The 22680-nt window shown below is 36.2% G+C and overlaps 2 protein-coding genes across 3 annotated transcripts in view; both read right to left on the reverse strand.

The window, feature by feature from the left end:
- The window catches only part of LOC144966524 (DNA replication complex GINS protein SLD5-like), a 140554-nt gene that overhangs the window by 111967 nt on the left and 5907 nt on the right, over positions 1-22680 (reverse strand). For both annotated transcript variants that reach the window (XR_013644230.1, XM_078903155.1), the window contains exons 4-5: positions 20904-21001; positions 20173-20261 (exon numbers count right to left, since the gene is read on the reverse strand). Coding sequence is in view for 1 of the 2 variants with exons in the window: in XM_078903155.1 (XP_078759281.1) it covers positions 20173-20261; positions 20904-21001 (187 nt within the window). In the remaining variant the exon portion in view is untranslated. The remainder of the gene's footprint in view (positions 1-20172; positions 20262-20903; positions 21002-22680) is intronic.
- Positions 3406-5533, reverse strand: LOC144966523 (uncharacterized). Its single transcript, XM_078903154.1, has 3 exons — positions 5116-5533; positions 4238-4487; positions 3406-4018 (listed from the first exon to the last, which is right to left on the reverse strand). Exons 1-3 carry the CDS (start codon positions 5358-5360, stop codon positions 3425-3427), a joined length of 1089 nt encoding a protein of 362 aa, XP_078759280.1. The 5' UTR covers positions 5361-5533; the 3' UTR covers positions 3406-3424.

The following is a 22680-nucleotide window of genomic DNA, read 5'->3' on the forward strand; positions in this document are numbered from 1 at the left end:
TGGGTGTGTTGTACAAAAAGTGGACCACTTTGATAGGATGTAGAACATTTCCACATAAAATAATGATATCGACACTGTACAAAAACAATTTTATACATTATCTATACTACACGAGTAGATTTTGATATCATACTTAATCTCCTCCCCCCCCCCCCCCCCCCCCATTATGATCGATGCAAATTTAGTGTTTTGTGACGACTGGGGTGTACAAGCGTTTAAGTAAAAGTTAATAGATTTCAATAAACGTTGACACAAGCATTTGTTCCGAGTAATCTGGAGTCTTATCCCAGATTCTGTAACGTTGACGGGACGGGGTAGTCGCAATTGATTTCCACCATTTGCATCGACGGGTAATCCATTGCAAAATTGTTTCCACCATAATTTACAGACTTAGCTACTTAATCACTGCCCGGGTGGATCGGAGGATCGATACATGGCCCTTCGATTATGAAGCGAGTATTCTAACAACTGAGCGATCCGGAACCCCCCCCCCCCCTCTCTCTCTCCAAACAAACAAACATTTCCTGTTCCTCCTACTTATCGTTTTCTAATTCTAATTAGTATATTAGTATTAGTGCCATCAATGATAATACGAATTTTGCACAATGATGGTTAGCCGATAGATATCGCAGGACACGGGTCACGGACGTAGAGATGCCCTAAAATAAAATGAAACCAGGTCAACAAGGTCCTTATATAAGCTATTTATATATACAATCACACCTCTATTACCCGAACATCATAGTTCTTAGAAATTTATTCGGATAAACAAACACTAGGTGAGATAAGTTTAAAATAATTGTTGAAAGATGTAATTCGTCTATGAGGGAAAAATAATCTAATTCAAAGGACTGTGACAATTTGGAATAATCTAAAGTTTGAGACAAAAAATTCTAATTCAATTAATAATTTTAAGAATGCCATTGATAAAGATCTTACCAACATTATATTTGATTTTGACGAATAATGTAACATGACATTGGATATTACTGTCTTTTGTATAACAATTATTTGAAACTCTCGAATGTACAAGTCGGACATGCCAAATGAATATAAAGAGAGTACATTATACAACGAATATTGAATATGACACTTATTTATGTATTAGAAATGAGAAATTTAATTCTCAATATTATCAATTTATTGACATTGTATACTTGTTATATAATTGATAAATTTTATCTATGCATAAAACTTACACAGAGCATTTAGAAGTTTTTAAGAACCCCTTAGCTCTTAAACGATACGATACGATAAAAGAAAGGTATATAAAGTTTAGTTTAACGACTTATTGTTTTGGTTTTAAAGGTTTTACTGCGCTAAGTAATAAGGAAATAGAAAGGATAGCTAAAAAAATAAATCTAGATTTACACTTAAAGCTCCCAAGAAAAGGGACGAAAAGGGGGACGGTTCAAATAGGGAACAGATGAAGATTCAGAACAAAAAAACCCCAATGTGCTTTGTTAGAGATCACCGCCTAATAGTCCCATCCAGACACAAGCACCAAGAGGAATTATTATACTCAAATGCTTACAAAACATGATATCAAAAACTTCAACAAAAATATCACCATACATAACAGAAAGATGGTATACCAAAAAAATAAAAAATAATATCATCTCCAAAATCGAATACTGCACATTTGGCTGTTTTCCTCTCAGCCAAGGATTCCGGCCAGGAGCCGGACAAACAAAGTAATCTCATTCCAAGACAAAGACAGAAAGCAACTCGAGAAACAAAACAAATAAAGGGGACAGAAGACACAGAAAGTGACCTCATGCTTATCATGGGAGGTCAGAAAATCCTATTCATAACGCCTTTTTGTATAGATATCCATTAGCTTCCGGAAATGTGACCTTCTGATCCGATGAGAAGACCTATCGCTACTTCGATTGGGCCATTGACAAATCCGCCGCATATCCAGATTTAAAGTGTACAATATTTATTTCAAGCAAAATTTGGCCATATTCGGATATTACAAGGAACATTTTAGAGGGGAAAAAATGTGACATTATAATCAATCATAAGCCTGAAACTGATATGTGAGCAAAACGAAAGGTACTACATCATTTCTGAAAGATGTTAAAGGTGACAATTCACTAAAGTAAGGGTGGATATGCTGCATCTAAGCTGACGCAGCTTTTTAAGTTCAGAATTAGGATTTCCCCCAAATACACACACACACACACACACACACACATATATATATATATATATATATATATATATATATATATATATATATATATATATATATATATATATATATATATATATATATATATATATATATATTTTTTTTTTTTTTTTTTTTTTTTTTTTTTTCTTTTTTTAAAATTTATAATTATTATTTTTTAATTGCTTGTTGTCTGCAACTGCATTCATAACAAAGCAGCTATGGGTTCCCAGGTCGTGTAACAAAGTCAAGCGATTTTGAGTACGATCATTGATGGGATGGTTGAAAATGAATGCAAAATTCTGACCTTGTTAGTGTTACTTTGGGTTAAGCATTCTCAACCTATGGTTTGGTTTGACAAACAACGAATTAAGCACCTTAAACATTGAACCAAGTGCAAGATGAACGTCTAAGGTTCAAAACCTCCTGTCATTAAACAAATAAAAAAATGAATACAAAAAAAAAAAAAAAAACACCAAAAAAACCCCAACAAAACACTAAAAGGCAATACAGAAAACAAAACAAAACAAACCCAAAACAAAACATAACAAAAAACAACAACAAAAAAAAAAAAAAAAAAAAAAAAAAAAAAAAAAAAAGAACCAACAAAAGAAAAAAAAATTAGAAACACAAAGCCAACAACAAACTCTGAATAGGCCAAAAAAACACAAACAAACCCAAAACCCCAAACAATCCAAATCAAATCAAGCGAAAAAAAAAGAAGAAAAAATAAATAAATTAAAAAAAAAAAAAAAAAAAAAAAAAAGCATCATAAAAAAAAAAAAATCCCAGGTAATCCGTTCCATTTATTTGGATTTACCAGTTACTTGAGTCAGGGTTATTCAGATGTGACTGTAAGTTTCGATTTTGGTAACAGTACAGGTTAATACATGATTTTGCTCCAAAACCCAAGTCAGTGTACTCTTACACGTTCTGGCATCGCGGAAAATTGCCATTTGAAATCCCAAATTTTGCCAAATTTTGCCACAAAAAATGACAATTTTGCCACAAAAAATTAGAAAAATTTGCCACATTTTGCCGTAAAAATTGCCAAATTTTGCAAATTTTGTTAACTAATCGGATAACTTTTTTTCGTTCCCGGGGACCCCAAATACTACAATGATCTGAAGATGCACACAAAAGTCACTCAGATGCAGACCAGAAAGAAAAATGATTTAAAACATCAATCTTAATCTTATATCAAAACAAAAGTACGAAAAACCTGCAAAGAGAGGTATCAAAATTTAATTAAACAAGATATTCATAAGAAATAAAACTGTTATAATAAAGGAACACCAAAGCCTTTAAGTTTGCTTCGTTGAGCCGCCTTCTCCTGTCTGAAAATACAAGATTATAAATGGAGAAGGACCTCTCAGCATCAGCAGAATTAAGGCAGGTGTATATGTATCTCTTTGCCAGCGTAGCAAGATGGGGAACATCTGAGCTAACACTGTTCCAAAAAACAGTCAGATCAAGTGGAATGCCTCCAGATGTCGACACTGCTCTTGGACCAAGAGACTCTTTATATCGAAGTACTTCTGCACGAGGTACTTCATGAATACCAGGAATGGTCAAAGATTCAATATAAGAGTCAGCAATAAACACTAAATTGCAAGGATTGAAGAAAGGTATCTCCTTCAATAATTCCATCTTTGGTTGGCCTCCCGTCGATGAATATTTCTCAAGCTTTTCATTGGCCAAAGAGAAAGCTTGACAAAAAATATCCTGGAGCTGAAGCTTGAGATGTTGGTCCAGGTCATGCGGACAGTGTCTTTCTACATCTTGTAGGGTCACATGGCAAGATGAAAACTGGTCCTTAATTTCCATGAGCTTTGACCACGCCTGGTGAAATTAGAAATAAGAATAAGGCAAGGATTAAAAAACATAAGAAAGTATTTTTGTTTTGTAATTCTTTTCTTGTTCTAGTCAAAGACATTCAACTATAATGTTGTGTTCAAAGGCAGAGTTTCAACAAAGATGGAATCGTTTCATTAATAATGATACCTGCTCTTAATCTTATAAAATAAGATTTAAAGGTAGGAGGAGAAAATGAATATTTACTGTCATGGCGATTGGACGTTGGCTTTGGAATACATCAGTAGCTACAACGATGGACTGAGACTGCTGGATTATAAAGCTCATCTCTGCTTGAATTAACTGGCGCTCCGACACCGAGCAGAGGATATCATTCAAGTAGACTAACGACTCTGGAGCCGTGCGCCCACAGTGCTCCATTTCCTTCGCAATGAATGTGGCAAAGTGCTGCAAATTTTTCTCATGGTATGATACCGCTTCAAACCAACAATTCCATCTGGATTTTGAAAAGGAAGTAAAAGAAATGATGCATTTTTAATTCATTTGTTAAATTGAATTTTTATTTGAAAAGAAGATAACATTATACCTACTTAATCTATCAGTTTTTGGCCTTATAGTATAGTCTGTTGAATTTACCATCATCATATGACTTGACCTAGTGAGGACTAATGTTAGGCATTGACTTTAATGGTTGACTATGACCCTCTTACTTTACCCCGAAATAATTGTGCAAGATAGCTTCCAATATTTATTTTTTAAAATTCTAGTGCATTTTCTTAAGTCAATGGTTAAAGCAAACTAACTTTGAAATGAAAAAAATGATGACAATCTAAAAAGATAACATAATGGAATAATCAATTCTATTAAGCCATAGCAAGCACTTTCCCAGTCAGATACTTAATTAAAGCTCATCTTTTCAACAACAAAAAAGGGAGCAGATTACTATAACTGTAACATGATACTACTAAATATGGTTACTAACATATCAAATTAGGTAATAAGAATGACTGACCCTCCTATTTGTCAATATCCAATATTAACAATGTGTCACCTTTAGGTGAAAAAAGTTTTTTTAAAGACCCAGATGAATCATGACCAAGAAAGGAACATTCTCAAAATCTCACCGTGTAGCGATTGGGTTTGGAGGCATCTTTGGAGATTTGACGAGTGGTGTCAGGAATCGCAGATATCTTGCCTTTCTGGCATTGGCGTTCCAAAATATCGCATTTGCAGCTTTGACGAATTTGTTGGTGCGATTGAAGGGCTTTCTGAAGGCATCACCCACTAGGCTCATGATATGAGCCATGCATGTGATATGCGTAGCATTTGGCATGAGCCCTTTCAATACATCATTGAAAGCCTTCCTCATGTATGCTGCATTGTCTGTGTTTACGGTGACGACGTCAGTAAACTTGATGCCAGTGGAGACTAAGCATTCAATTATGGCCGTCGCAACGGTTGTGTGGTTTGTGACAGACAAAAATCTTGTGTCCAAGAGGTAACTTTGGACTTTGTCCACATCAGCGCTCAAGGGTTCCAGTGGTGCAGCAAACAGCAACACTTAACATGTAGGACGTAACATGACGCCTGTTAGGCGATATTACATTCTTTTTTCGGACGGAGACAACGCTATTAACGGCCAGGTACTCGTTTTACACCTGAGTACGGTGAGAGAATGTGAGTAAAGAGTCTTTTCCAAGGACTCAACAATGCGCCGAGCGAGGCTCGAACCCAGGACCTTCCGATCCGAAAGCGAGTGTCATACCACAAGACCACACATGCTTTGTTTTTAAAGGTTTTACGGCGCTTGCAACACGTTAAGGTCATATCAGCGCCAGTAAAAAGGAAGAAAATGGGATAGTAGAATTACAAATAAAGTTCAAAAGAAAAGGTGAGACAAAGGGGAATAGGTTCAAATAGAGAAAAGATGTATATTCCAAGAGCACACCGTCAAAGTACTTGGTTTGAGATCACCTAAAAGTCTCATCCAGACACAAGCACAGGTCCCAACTAAGAGGAATACACTCAAATGTTTACAAATCATATAATATAATATGCAAACTAAACATAATACAATGCGTAACAGAGAGATGATTTACAAGAAAAAAAATATCATCTCCCATAACCAAAACTATACATTCGACTGTTTCCCTACCAGCCAAGGAACTCCAGCCAGGGTCAGGACAAAACTTAGTAATCTCATTCCAAGACAACGAAAGGAAACAATTGGAAAACGGGTATGGAGGGATAGAAGACACAGCATGTACCTCCCTGCCCACTATGGGACAAGACCACATAGCCGCACAACAAATTACCACTTGTCAAAAATTGATGACAAGGCATGTATTGGACATTGGTTTTAAACGACAACGAGGAATTGGAAATTAGTGATTAAAAAAATCAAAAATAAAAGATGGTGCGTGGGGGGGGGGGGGGTAGAGCGGTCGGTCTTAATTAATTTATTTCATTTCAAAACGAATGTTTAAACGGACATTGAACGATATACGTTTCAAGGCGGTGCATATCACTTGAACCCCGTTCTTAATTAAGCCCTCAAATTGTGGCTGGAGTTCGGGGATTTGTGGAAAGAATTTGCCCAAAAATAACATAAAACTGGGTACATCCGCACGTACTCTGAACCCCCCCCCCCCCCCCCCCAAAAAAAAAAAAAAAAAGAGAAAAATAAAAAGAAAAGGAAACAAAACAAAACAATAACAAAAAAAAAAAAAAAAAAGAAACACGTTAATTCAAAATTTAGCCACAGAATCGTCCTGTAAATATCGATGGATTTAAATGGTTGTCATCATGTCAAAAACTCTCAAATACACGACTTCATTGAAGCCCCGTGTTTTTGGGTTGTGCCAAGATGAAGGTAATTTTAATCAATCGATATTATTTAAAGGACGAGTTTTCTGGCCAAAATTTAAAGAACGTATTCGCTGTTTGTTTGTTGATTATTTTTTTCTTTTGTAATTTATTTTAGAGTAACGCAGTGTTATCATTGTCGCCCGCCGCGTTAATGACCATACTCGAAATAGTTAAACAACGTTAACTGACAAACACAAAATCGTTCCATTTGAATACCAGGTGTCACAAAGTGACAATGCCAAAGAGTGAGTCGGTGGTCTGCAGAACCTCCGTCCCAGTCAATGGCCTTAAAGGGTTGCTAACGTCCAACAAATTGACCAGCCCAACAAACTAACAATCAAAGAATGATAAGTAAATTTTCATATTTCATATAATTTATTAATGCAAATTACTCTCTCACACACTCTCTCTCATTCGCACATGTAATGACGAACACTCAATTCACTTGACAGTAACGATGAACGTGGAACAATGAATAAGTCACATAAGTCACAAACAGATTTCACAAGAAGGTGGGGCCCCTTACCTTTACAGAACACATAGAACAAAAATATGAACTGTCCGTCACAGGTACGTCAGGGCTTCTTCCTCTTGTCGAGATGATGCAGTCTGTCGTCCTTTCTTTCTACTGTCACAATTCGTACTGTCCAACCTCTCTTTGAATCTAAGGCGTCGGCCTTATGACAATACAACTAAAATGTCCACGGCTTTGGCCGGATATGAACAATATTCATATGGTATAATATCGATGGCATCGGCCAAGGATAAGGCTATCAAAATGTTCTGGCTTTGGCCACAAGTCAAACGAAGAAAAGGTCTTACATCCAAAATTCAAAAGGGTTAAAGTTAATTCATATAATAGTTTCTTTGGCTTTGGCCCCAAATCAACAGGCCCACACAAGGCCTGTAACAATTAAAATCACAATTTGATTTTAATAAAATTAAGTACAACTCTTGCAAAACAGCATCGGCTGAACTTTGCATAGAGACTAAAATACGTCCGAATCGTCAGACGGCCAACTGGTGAATGGGAAGGATGAAAGTTTTACAAAAACCAAGAAACAGAATTTTAAAAGAAAAGAAATACTTAAGAGAATGGTCTCTCTTTGTGTGCCAGGAAATGACTCAACGGGAAAATCCATGACCTATGACATTTCCGACCATAAATTAAAACAACTTAAGCGGGTCCTACGCAATACCAAGATCAGTCCCTATATCTATTACACAGAACTCAACAACAAAAGGACGTATACGACATGATCATCACAGCAGGATATTAAGTTAGACATTACGAACGAAGAATAACATTAGGACTAGCGTACACAATACACCTAAGTAAACATTCATAATAACATTTCGTGACACCAGGAAACGACAAGTTTTAATTTTACTCAAATCACAACTAACAATCCGTTCTGGTCAAACTATTAGGGTTTCTGGTATAAGGCCATACATTTTTCCAAGGCATGAGACAGACGTGCTCTCTCTCTCTCTCTCTCTTCCCCTCTCTCTCTCTCTCTCTCTCTCTCTCTCTCTCTCTCTCTCTCTCTCTCTCTCTCTCTCTCTCTATGAGCAACTCTATGAGTTTTTTTCCCAGGTCAAATTGAAACGATGCTACGTGTAACTTTCGATCCAGACGTTCAAGCTGACCTTTCTACCATGTTGACAGATCTTAGAAAAAAAAAAAAAAAAAAAAAAAAAAAAAAAAAAATTGGTTCTCCTGTTGCTACATGGGGTCGATGACAACAACATGGACAAACCAAGGCCATTTACTCGTCACATTATGTCATCAAAACAATCATATTCAGAAAATGCCAAGCAAAACAAGAGCATTCTCATTCTTTGTTTAGATCAGATTCGCGTCACAACAATTTGATGTTCAGGCGATATTGGCTCATTGTCAAGTTCTAATTCTTATACCCAAAATAAAGGAAACTTAACTAGGGTTATTAATTTACCCCCCCCCCCCCCCCAGAAAGAGGGGTTTTAGTTTACAATAGAATACATATGTGAGGCAGACAAAGGTGTAATAATAACATGTTCACACAAACAAAGAAAAAATCTTACAATAATAAAAAAAAATAACGGCTGCGAAAACAACAATGCAACAATAACAGCAGCAGCATCGATGGCAACAGCAGCATCATCTTCATCAACAACAACAATAATGATTCGCATTGGGTTATTCATTACGAACGCTAATACCACAGTATAATACAAAATAGATTCATGCCTATATTACGTTCCAATAAATAACCATGTGAAGTGGAATGTAAGCTTCAATTTAATTACGAAAACAGGGTAGAATGGACGTTTCGGGTTTCACCGTTACCAACAAACAGGATGAATCAAACACGACAGATGAATGAGATGGTGTGGTTGTGGCATTGTAAACAACGCATCTGTTGTGTTTGATTCATCCTGTTTGTTGATAAAGGGGAAACCCGAAACATCCATTCTACCTGTTTTCGTAATTAAATTGAAGCTTACATTCCATTTCACATTGTTAGTTATTTCTTTGAGCTTTGAGCAGCAACATTTACATTACCCTATATTACGTTCCGCACTTCAATTTTGAATTTGATCAACGTTCTCCAGTTGTATTTCAAACACCCTTCATCCCATACAAACTAAATATCAATCCCCAAAAAAATACAACTCGCTTATTAGACATCCCACGTTGTACAGAAACAGTCGTACAGTCTCCAGCACTACGTCACGTGCACCCAAACCACGTGAGATTATATTGGTAAAAGACTTATTATTAAAGAATTCAGCACCAGACATTACTGAGTTTGCGCCAACGGGTCCCGTTAGAGATAGACGACGATTGGGATTGTTTGGAAGCTTTAACCCTTTGCCCACTAGTCATTATGACATCCGAAATGCTATCGCCTTCTACATCTACGCCAGAATAGAAATAGAGGGTGGAGCCTACCATGATATAACATTTTATGGATCCCTAATTTCATCATATCAGTTCTGTCCACTGACAGGTGGGTGGATATCGCTTTCAAGAACTTATGTCCTTATATGAAATCCTGAGTTTTTGACCAATCAACGGATTGCTCTTTTGATAGCTTGCTTGTCAACTTGAGTCAGCTCAGCCCTTGATTTATGTAAAGGCATCACATGCGGTATATGTTGTGTAACTTCAAAGACCACGGTTGACCGAAAGCGATGAATGGAAGCCCTACTGTGGCGTAGAGAACGAGGTCTTGTATGTATAGTTACGTCATATCTCAACGCTCGTGAATTCTTAGTACGGCTGGACTCACAATCAAAACTCGAAATCTGTGTTTTAAACTCTTGAATCAATCGAATTACATCAGTGCGTTCGTCTCATTGAGAAATGAAAAACGATATATAAATCAAGAACATCGACCGGAAAATAAGGAAATTATCATAAAATTATAAAATTTGAGAAAGCTATTTTCAAAATCAAATATATTACAAAAAAGGTTATTTCTCGACCGATTTTTATGAGACAAAGACAATTTTTCTCTCCACTTTTCAAGCTGATTCCAACAATGAGGTTTTCAAATTTATCGCGATAAGATTATTTGTCATTATTTTTTTTAATACCCAATTGACTGCTCAGGAAATGAATACGTAATCCTTGGCGGCTAGCGAGTAGGTGTTAAATTTTGCTTACCCTTTCCCACGCAGACGCACACACACACACACACACACACACACACACACACACACACACAGACTGAACACACAATGTATGTCTTTCACTTCTGGCCAAAGTTGCCTTATTACAACTTAGACTCGAATGATAACAGCGAGTAGGGTGTCAGATTAAACTTCAGTTTTAAAAGTAAAATTCAATTCACACCGTAATAAATCATAATAATGATCATTCTTGATATATTAGAGCATTAAAATATTTAATTCACATTACCATAAATATATTTTAAATATATGTATTTTGTAATTATTTTAGCGACGATACGAACCCCTTTTAATCGTCGAGCCGAACGATAGGATGCTAGACGACGATAAGTCTGTGTGTGTGTGTGCGTGCGTCTACGTGGGAAAGGGTAAGCAAAATTTAACACCTACTCGCTAGCCGCCAAGGATTACGTATTCATTTCCTGAGCAGTCAATTGGGTATAAAAAAAAAATAATGACAAATAATCTTATCGCGATAAATTTGAAAACCTCATTGTTGGAATCAGCTTGAAAAGTGGAGAAAAATTGTCTTTGTCTCATAAAAATCGGTCTAGAAATAACCTTTTTTGTAATAGATTTGATTTTGAAAACAGCTTTCTCAAATTTTATAATTTTATGATAATTTCCTTGTTTTCCGGTCGATGTTCTTGATTTATATATCGTTTTTCATTTCTCAATGAGACGAACGCACTGATGTAACTCGATTGATTCAAGAGTTTAAAACACATATTTCGTGTTTTGATTGTGAGTCCAGCCGTACTAAGAATTCACGAGCGTTGAGATATGACGTAACTATACATACAAGACCTCGTTCTCCACGCCACAGTAGGGCTTCCATTCATCGCTTTCGGTCAAACGTGGTCTTTGAAGTTACACAACATATACCGCCTGTGATGCCTGTACATAAATCAAGGGTTGAGCTGACTCATTTTGACAAGCGAGCTATCAAAAGAGCAATCGTTGATTGGTCAAAAACTCAGAATTTCATATAAGGACACAAGTTCTGGAAAGCGATACCCACCCACCTGTCAGTGGACAGAACTGATATGACGAAATTAGGGCTCCATAAAATGTTATATCATGGTAGGCTCCACCCTCTATTTCTGTTCTGGCGTAGATGTAGAAGGCGATAGCATTTCGGATGTCATAATGACTAGTGGGCAAAGGGTTAAAGCTTCCAAACAATCCCAATCGTCGTCTATCTCTAATCGGCCCCGTTAGAGCCCCGATGCGCAATCTGTCTAATAACGTATTGCATTTGAGCACTTCGTTACCTTAATGCTCATTCGTGTCGACTTTGACAGAAGCCGATCCATAATAACACCTGGGCAGACATGTGATTAAGCGGCAACAGGTTCAGATCGAAGGGTGCAAGGTCACCAAAGTAAAGCTCCATCATATTATTATAATATCAATAGACTCACTGACTTGATTTCGTCAATTACAAGAAATGTGAAAATATTTATAATTAAAATTAAAAATTAAAATTGAGCTTTTATATAGCACTATCCACTAAACGTGCTCAAAGCGCTTTACAAGGGGTCCCTGGCCAACAACAACACTTAACACGTAGGACGGGACACGACGCCGATGCGATATTATAATTTTTTTCGGACAGCGACAACGCTGTTAACAGTCAGGTACTCATTTTGAGGCATACGATTTACTTGACAGATGAAAACGCCAACAAAGTTATGAACTTGGTAGGATTAAACGATGTTGGACAATATAAGGTCTATGTGACAAAAAAAAAAAAAAAAAAAAAAATAAAAGAAAAAAGAAAATAATACTGAAACAGTATTGACCTCACATTCCTGCCCATCTAGGAACCTTAGCACTTGTCCCAAGGACACTGGGCATTGAGAACTCACAACTTGCTACATTGGTCTTTAACAATTTAACTGTCGTACCCTGGAAAGACCCGTGTTTAAACATTTGGCAAGAAAAAAGTCTCTTCCTTCAAATATCGATCGATTTAAATGACCCTCATCTTGGTTAAAGCTCATAAAGCCGGGACCTTGCAATGGGTGTTAACTGGTTAAATAGATAAACAAACCAATCATACGGACGTTCACGCTCACTCATACCGCGAGAATACATTTTGATTTGAGTTCCTTCACGCTTTTAGGCATCTCATTGTGACGTTGACCCCAAAAATCGCAAAAACAAAAAAAAAAACAAAAAAAAAACCAAAAAAAAAAAAAAAAAAAAACCCACAAAAAACCCCAAACAAATGTGGCAAGACCAAATTTTCAATTTAATAGTGTTAGCCGAACTGCAACATGCCCGTTACTCTCACAAAGCAGTTAACATACTTTATCTATTATAGAGTACAAATGAAATGAAATGTCGAAAGAGTAGCACTCTACCTATCACAAAAGAGGAATGGAAAGAGATCCTTAGGTAATGAATCCTGGTGGCATGTTTCAATCCAAGGTGATAATGTTAGAATTAGAAAGTCTAAAACAATTTTGTTTTCCTTATCCCTAAGGAAAATGTCTATAATAATGACAATGGTGTTGATGATTTATGAGTACATGTATTGCATTGTTTTCGTTTATTGAACCCTTTCAAATTTACCTCTATTCATGTCACTCTTGTCCTCAGGATCATCCCATCAATTTTTGCGTGTTTGTTTTTAAGGGTTATTATAAGAAGCTTGCGGCACATTTAAGTCATATTTGGGCCAGTAAAAAAATTCAAGAATTCCAATCAAACCACCCAAGAAAAAGTAAGACAAAGAGGCATTTGTTCAAATTATAGGGAACAAGAGCGTATCATCAATGTAGGTATTTAGTTTGAAATCCCAGAAACATCTCATCAAGACACAAGCACATGATTCCTATAAGAGGAAAAAACTCAACTGTTTACATGATATGTTCAAAACAACCAAAAAAACCGCAAAAAAATTTCAGTACATTATCGAGAGACGATTTACAAAAAGACAACAATATTACCTCCCAAAATGAATACATTTGACTGTGTCCCTCTCAGTCAAGGACTCTGGCAAGGGTCAGGACAAAACCAAGTGAACTCATTCCATGACAAGACAGAAAGCAACTCCGAAAAAAAAAAATATAGGGGGATAGAGGACACAACAAGTGACCCCCTGTCCATCACAGGAAGTCAAAAGACCCCACCCAGATGATGATCATCGATGAGTTCATGTTTTGCATTGTTTTCATTCAATAACCCTTTCAAATTTACCTCTATACTATTACTACTTTTCATATTACCCTTGTCTTCAGGATCAGCCCATCATTAGTTCCGGATGTACCATATTATTATGGTAGGTTGTCTTTAACTAAATAACTAGATAACTGCCGTACTCTAGAAAAACGGGAATTTAAAAATGTGTCCACAAAACTCGTCCCTGAAATATCGATCGATTTAAATGGCCCTCATCTTGGAGGAAAAAAACCCCCTCAAACCTGGAACTTTGCGAAGTTTTTGCCAAGATGAGAGTTTTTGAAATAGATCGATATTTGAAAGTTTTATGGCCAAAATTTTATATACATATTTTTTCCAGAATACGAGAGTTAAACTAATTAATTAGACCTTCCAATTCCCATGAATACATCAGTAATAATCCATACGTAGTACAATAAACAAGGAGATTATCTTTGGTTACCTTGAACTGACCTCGAGAGAGAAGAGGTAGGTCGTCCTTTGCAACAAGGGTCATTAAACTTTCAGCCGCGGTCTCGGCCTACCCAAGGTCCCTAACCTAGGTATCAAATTATCTCGTGGTCGGTCGGCTCTTCCTATAACATAAAATTATCGTAGCTGACGACTCTTTAAAATGTAATAATCTAGTCTAGCTTTGATCTTGACCACCGCTAAAATTTATAGCTGTATAGTATGTAAAGATACCACATCCGCCAACCTTATCAAGATATGTACACCTAAATTCGTGTAACGACTGATAACATTACATGACTATAGATAGAATGCGCTTGGCCGAGGAGTTCACAACATTGCCATCCGGAAGTATAACGGACCAACACACAAACTCTGTGTAACCATGAACTTTTATAGTCTGGTTAATACAGTTTAGTGAGAACAACTCACAAACGCGGATGGCAAAAACAATAACAAAGGCCTGAGTGACGTCATCTGCATACTATCTATACGAGCATAATGATTTGTGTGTTGGTGGACGGTGGTGGTCTATCTAGTAAGGCCGCGTCCAAAATCGCACAATAGAGAACAATGTATGCGATGATTAGATAGGTCAGTTTTTGATTAGAACTGTCGTGCTTGAAGATATTATGTGAATATGAACACGATATTTTATAATAAATAATTCATTCACAAGTCTTGAAAAGGGTAACTGATGAGAGAATACAAACACCCACATCCACACACACACACACTTTATCCACGCATCCACCAACACACACACACACACACACACCCACATTCATCCACGTATCCATCAACTCACACATACACACGACACACACACACACTTCATCCACCAATGCACACACACCAACACTTCATCCACGCATCCATCAACTCACACACACACACACACACACACACACACACACACACACACACACTTCACGCATCCACCAACGCACAAACATCCAAAAGCTCAGAATTCTATTATTTCGACACCATCTTACTCAGCGCGAAAATCTCAATAATACAAAGTGATTCAAAAATTATTATATTAAAATGATGTCGGACCTCAAAACGTTGAAGTGTGGGAAAAAAAAAAAAAAAAAAAAAAAAAGAGAGCGAGAGAGAGAGAGAGAGGGGGGGGGGGGGGGGGGGATGGGCAGTAACATGACCAATGACCTCTGCTACACCTGTACACGGGGCCCATGTATTTGTGTTATCACGGCCACACGTTTCAAGTGAGGTTCAAGGTCAGGTCATCTGTCTCGATTCTAAAGCCACCGAAGTGGCAATATGGAAAATGCCTTAATATGCTGCCACTCTGTACCCTGAAATATGATATCTATTCTTTTTTGTTTTAAAGAGCTCCGGGTTAAAAATTGTTCCATACAGCAAATGTTAAATTTTTGCCAAACGCAAAGAATTATTGGCAATTCTAAAAATTATAGAACTATTTTTTACAGATTCATATAACGAGTAACTGGCGGATCTTTTTTAAATTAAGGGTAATTCGATGACCCGTTGGCTCACACTATATAGAATAACTATTTTTAGGCATAATGATCGGTCATTAATTTGACCTTGGCCTTAGGACTCACCAACTGGCCGCCCTGTCGCTGGATTCATTTGCGCGCAGCTAGAGACATTATTACCAGACCGCTTATATCGTAGATGGCTCATAAGATTCGTCTTGATCTATGTAAGCTTCCACAATACAGCAGTTTAATAATTGTGTCTACGCAAATATCCACTAGTGTATATGAAAACCTATACTAGGCAGTCTGAGACTGCCAAAAGTAAGATCGTGTAAGGGGGATGCTTTGTTTATCTTATTATTAGGATTTGAAAAGAACTATTATAGACAACTTAGGCCCCTAAGAGTGTTAGAATCACCGTTCACATCGCATCAAGTTACACCATTAATAGGCCATGTTATACTCGCATTCCATGGAGCCGGGGTTTTATATTTATCCCGATATCTATTCCACGAAATAGCAACGACCATCTTCGCTTGTTAGCCTTCTTTGCCGTGTAGATCTTCAACGCCTTGCCTTGATAAGGCCTTTAGAGATGGATTTAGATTTATCTCGGTCTCTGCGGTATGAAACGAGAAATAACAATGCGTGCTACCATCTGGATAGGACGCTAGCCTATCTAAAAATACTTCCCATCAGATCTAACAGACCCAGCAACTGAAGGATAAATGGATTTAGAAACTGGGCGAGATAAACAATCGAGTGCATCAGGGACAGACCTAGACTATCAAGATCCCTGTGAATTAGTGCCGGAAAATTACAAAGCACTTTAGACTCTTAAAAAGAAAAAAGACCCAAGCAAAAACAAACGAAAACAGAAACCTACATTTTTAAAAACCCAACAAAGAGAACAAAAATAAAAGACAAGAAACAGTTTTTTTTTTTAAGTAAACAAAAAAAAAAACAAAAACAAAACAAAACAAAACAACAACATAAAACATACAAACGATGAAAAGTAGCAGACAACACAACAAAAAGACCCTCTCCCACCTCAGCGCCCCCCCCCCCCCCCCCCCTCTAACAAATAAGAAACAAACAAATAAACCGGACTCACGTGGAATCCAACCAAGCACATAATTTGTATTCACGTGACATGGTTTATGAGCTACACTGCTGACGTACGTACAATGAATGACAGTACAACTTTAAGTAAAAATCTGAAAAGATGTGTAAGGAGCAGTGTCAGACAAAGCAGAACGAAAAATACAAGATTAACAAAAAATTATCCCCCAAAACCAACCTCTTAGAACTGAAGGGTCGAAGCACGCTGTTTGATTTTTATATAAATGATGTGTGTAAAGGGGGGGGGGGGGGGGGTTGTATTTTATATAATCAAGTACTTGAAAATACACAATTCCAAAAAGATGTGGACTAAGGGGCGTAACCAAATAATTTGAAAAATGTATAAAATCTCTAGAATGCAAAGATTATCCCCCCTAAGCATAATAGGAAGAAAGAAAAACAACCAACAAACAGAGCAAATACAAAGATTGTTGGACTGAGCTATAAGATCCACGAAGAAAGAGTTTATCACAATCTCTGTAGCGTTGAACGGTTGGTAATTATTTGCTATTCTGTGAATTAGGTGCTAGTCTGTTGCAAAGCAATTTCAGCTCGGTCTAAAAATAAACCCAATTACCTCATCAGTGCTGGGTGAACAGTAAAAAAAAAACAACCCAAAATAAACTCTAAACACTGGAAATCGATACTGGTCCATTTGCTTGTGAGTGTACTACTACCATTGATCCATTGAACCCCCCACTTGTCACCCTTTCACCCTGTGTGTGTTTGTTATGTTCCAAGATTTGAAACCAAATTAAAGTCTCTTACCACATTCTGCCGTCTTAAGGAAAAAGACCATATATTTACTTGCAATAAGAGGACAGATACGGCCTTTTTACGGCAGACATATAACGTGCTAATAATGGCAAGAGAAACAAATAAAAACCTGGGACTTAAAATCAAACATTCCCATGTGGCTATGTGGTCTCCTGGTATGACACTCGCTTTCTTGATTTGATGAAGGTCCTGGGTTCTAGCCTCACTCGGCGCATAGTTGAGTCCTTGGAAAAGGCTCTTTACTCACATTCTCTCACTGTACTCAGGTGTAAAATGTGTACCTGACCGTTAACAGCAATGTCTCGGTCGGAAAAAAAAATTGGTATTATTGCCTAACAGGCGTCATGTCTCGTTCTACATGTGTTGCTGTTGGTCAGGGACCCTTTGTAAAGCGCTTTGAGCGTGTTTAGTGGATATTGCACTATATAAAAGCTCAAGATAACATTTAAATTGCTCTGCTAACAATTAATGACAGGTGCTTGCATTAATACAAACCCTCAGATTGAGCATTTTGTTTGGAAGAGGCAAGATGACAGGGTGAAATGCACTAATAACATGGAGGATACTGGTTCAAGCCTGACTGTGTCTATATCTCATTTTATTTCCTTGAGCAAATTCTCCAGAGAAAGTGTAAAGAGAATTGAATTCATTTTATTTTTGTAAATTAGACCTAGTAGTGACGATGACGATGACGATGATGCAAAAGAAACCCTCAAATAGGAAATGCAGAAAATTGTTCAGAATTTTAAGGAAAAAGAAACATTTAATTAAAGATTAATTGATACAAAAGGTGGAATATTATGATATGCATTTCTGACCATGATTATAAACACACTCCAGGAAGCATATTATCTATCAAGCTGAGCATTTTAAAGCCTAAAATAAGTGAAAACTCGTTTATTAACCTATAATGCTGCCTCTATTAAGGTCAAAAAATAAATTTCTACAAACTGAATACTCCAATTACGAAGTAAAAAAAACTAATCCGATCTTTGTTTCTTATTACCAAGTATACATAGGGTGGTAATGTAAATGTTGCTGCTCGGAGCTCCAATAAATAAATAACAATTTGGAATTGAACGTAAGCTTCAATTTAATTACGAAAACAGATAAAATGGGAGACAGAGCTGATGCTAAAACTGAACACCCTCACGGCATGAACTCGAGACTGAACCTCATTTAAATATACTACCTTTGTCTCTTACCCCCCCCCCCCCCCCCCAACCCTCCTGACTCCCCGGGCCATCCATCATCTTTTCCTTTTATTACAAATCAGTATCATTACTACTATGACTACTACTACTACCACTACTACTACTAAAAGTACTACTGTTGCTTCTGCTGCTGCTACTGCCACTAATGATAATAATTATACCGTCTTCCTTCATTATTTGTATTTATTTCCAATTCCATTGTATTTATTTTCCAACAAGAGTCTATATTTCACTTTCTAAACTGCATAAACATTTCCTCTTTGCCTCCCCTCTTTTCACTTAATTAATTGGACACCTTTTTAGAAATATCTATTGTTCTATTTTAATTCGTGCTTCCTTACAAATGAGCATACTACTATTTCCTGCCCATCAATGGTTTGTTTATTCATCTTAACAACGCCACTACCACATTATCTCATTCATATGTAGTGTTTCATTCATCCTGTTTGTTATAAGGGGAAACCCGACACGTCCATTTTATCTGTTTTCGTAATTAAATTGAAGCTTACATTCAACTCCACATTGTTATTTATAACCAATTATATTTTATAACCAATTATATAGAAACCTAATTCATTTTGTTAATTGCTCCTCATTTGACAATTTGGACTGACAATATTAGGTTCATACTGGAAACTTTCATTTCACTATAAAACATCCATGATGAATAAGTGAGTGAGTGTGTAGGGGTGTGTGTGTGTGTGCATGTGAGAGAGAGAGAGAGAGAGAGAGAGAGAGAGAGAGAGAGAGAGAGAGAGAGAGAGAGAGAGAGAGAGAGAGAGAGAGAGAGAGAGAGAGAGAGAGAGAGAGAGAGAGAGAGAGAGAGAGAGAGAGAGAGAGAGAGAGAGAAATAGAGTTTTGTTTTTAAAAACGCATAGAATGGTGAAAAGATATGATGACAATTGATCATAATAAATTGATTTCACAGCAAATGGCTGCAACTGTAGACTGTACCTCAGTCTGCACGCCAGACATACGCACACATTTGATATTTGTGAAAGGACAAAATATACTCATCACTTTAGAATATAGATTGAAAATTATACTGAAGGGCACAAAATACAAAGGCAAAAATAAGAAGCAAGACAGTGACCCAACTGGCTCAGCTAGAATGAAAGGGCTTATAACCTATAATTTAAAAAAAGAAGAAGAAAAGGAATGAGGTAACTTAATGATCTGTCTGGCATTGGGTTATTTATGGTCTGGAGGCTCATTTAAATTGTTAATTTTTTTACCATTGGGCAAGATCATTAACGGCCACCTGCTTGCCAGGACATCTTGAATTTTACCTGTTGACATCAACAGGCATTTTTGAATCGACTATCTCTCTTATATTTTGCTGGTAAGAATTGTATGTTTTTTGGTTTTTTTTTGTGTGTGTAATTTTTATATAAAAATAATATAGGATACTCACTTGTGTCCTTATCTGTCAGTTTAGTAAGCCTGGCTGGCATATGCTTGTTTGCTTGGTTATCCAAATAGTCATCTATGCTTTTTTCATAGCTATTGAAAATATTTAAAAAATAAAAAAAATAATATAAGAAGCAATGCAAAATGTTTATGAAAACCTCAACAAAAGATTTGAACTAAAAAAAAAATTGTTGGTTTCACAAACAATGTTACCTACATAGCAATCCATTAGTGGATGATTTGAAGATATGGTTTGAAATGATCAACCTTGACTGAACTTAAAACGGTCAGCGGATGCATCAATATGAATTATAATGAATATTTTATTTTTATTCAGAATTTTCCCAAAAGCTTTAGTAAAAATATTTGAAAACTATGGCTAACTGCAATAAAATTCATAAAATTAAAGGTCTGGCTTCTTAGCTTTGATCTTACAAATTTCACAGATAATTGATAAAAAAAAAAGCCTTAATGTGATCTTGAATCAATCTCAAGTTCAAAACTTAGTTCTTCTACAACTATTTCTGACATTCAGCTTTCATCAAAATAACTATGAATAATAAATAAACTGCAATTTCAATAATACATCATGTTATACTCCATAAATGTTGATCAATGACATTAAAATGCCATAATATTTCAAAATTTAGTGGAGACCCATGGAATGGATGTCAACTCTATCATTAGACCAAAATGACACGGCATTATAGAATAAGATAAGAATTCTCAAATTACCCTTTAGCAAATTGCAGTTCTGCATCGGATAACAAGGGCTCATCAGATTCTCCTGTTTGTGCATCTTTTGACAAGACATGTTTTGTAAATGTTTCAATCTGTAGGAAGTTGGTAAAAACAAGGCGATAGTTTTAAAAAAATTTTAAAAATGCAATAATTCAAAATGCTAAATTCTTCCATCAATGGCTCAGAGTATTCACCTTTTAGCCCATTTATAATCGTGAGTGACAGCCCAGTCCTTTCTTTGGCAATTGGTCTTTGTTGACTCTTTTTCAACAATTAACATGGCCACTAATATTAATAATATTAAAATAATAATATTAATAATAATAATAATAATAATAATAATAATAATAATAATAATATTAATAATACTAATACCAATAATATTAATAATAATAATAATACTAATATTAATAATAATAATAATAATAATAATAATAATAATAATATTAACAATAATAATAATAATAAACAATAATAATCCTCCTGATATAAAGCCAGCTTTTTGCCTGGAACGAATATTTTATCTTTATAAAAACAATTCCCAAAACCTCGTTACAGTACCATCCATCAATCCAATGATGAAGACGCTTTATATAAAAAAAGATAATAGAAAAAATACTTGTACTCAACAAAATTGTCTTCCAAGATTTTGATCACAATGAAAAAGATAAATCTGTTATAAGATTATTTTCCTCTAAATGTCTTTTTTCCTAGTTTTTTTTGTTGGTTTGTCTTTTGGTATAATAGCTGTTTAGACCAAGTAATTAAAAGTATGATTTCTAATTAGAGTTCAGACAGTGGTTCCAAATACTGGTTGAGTCTCGTTCACATTGACCAAATTCATTATACTGCCATACCCATTGTACCACCAATTTTGCCATGATCCCAAAAATGGTGGCATAATGAGGTTTCACAGTATTATGTCCTTTGTTTTTCATTTTCTTATTTTTGAGAGGACTGATTAGACGTGTTTGTGTGTGTGTGTGTGTGTATGTTTGAGGGAGAGAGTGCTCAAAGTGCAATGTAGTGAAAAGTGCATGTAGTGGTAAGTACAAAAACATGAAATTGAAAACTAATGAGACTAGAGTTTGGGGTCAACGTATTTTTGATGAGCTATTATTGGCAAGTACGGGAAGGTGTACATGAAAATTAATCCAATGAGCGCAATTTATTGATTTGTGTGTGTGTGTGTGTGAGTGCTTGTGTTTGTGTCAAGAGGGAGGGAGAGAGAGAGAGAGAGAGAGAGAGAGAGAGAGAGAGGGGGGGGGGGGAGCAGTAGTAGTAGTAGTAGCAGTATTAACATCTCCATATATAAAGGCGCAGCAGATATTTTTAAAAAGGTGGGGTTTTGGAGGTGTCCATGTTGATGTTAGCGATGGCCTAATCTTGAAGTCAGTTCATATGGGGTCAGAGTACCCCAAAGACTTGAACAGAGGAGTCTCCCAACATCAGTGGGGAAGCAAAATGACCACCAAGGGACATTACAGTGGTCAGATATTATGTCTGCCTAGTGCCTACGATTGTCAAAATGACGGCCCCTAGACGATGCCTCATCATTTTTTGCATTCGTAATTTTGTGCTGCCAGATTGAATTCTAAAATAAACTTTTTAAAAATTCATTTAATTGAATATTCAATTTATTACTTTTTTTCCGACTTGGATGCAATTTTACGACCATTTACGACCTATAGGTCAAATTTACGACTTTACGACCTTGCTGTTCACCCTGTATGTAAACTATTGAATAGACCAAGTTGCTTGTTATATTATT

Source organism: Berghia stephanieae, chromosome 2 (genome assembly GCF_034508935.2).
Source record: "Berghia stephanieae isolate SIO BIC M18660-M18661 chromosome 2, UCSD_Bste_1.3, whole genome shotgun sequence".
NCBI lineage: Eukaryota > Metazoa > Mollusca > Gastropoda > Nudibranchia > Aeolidiidae > Berghia > Berghia stephanieae.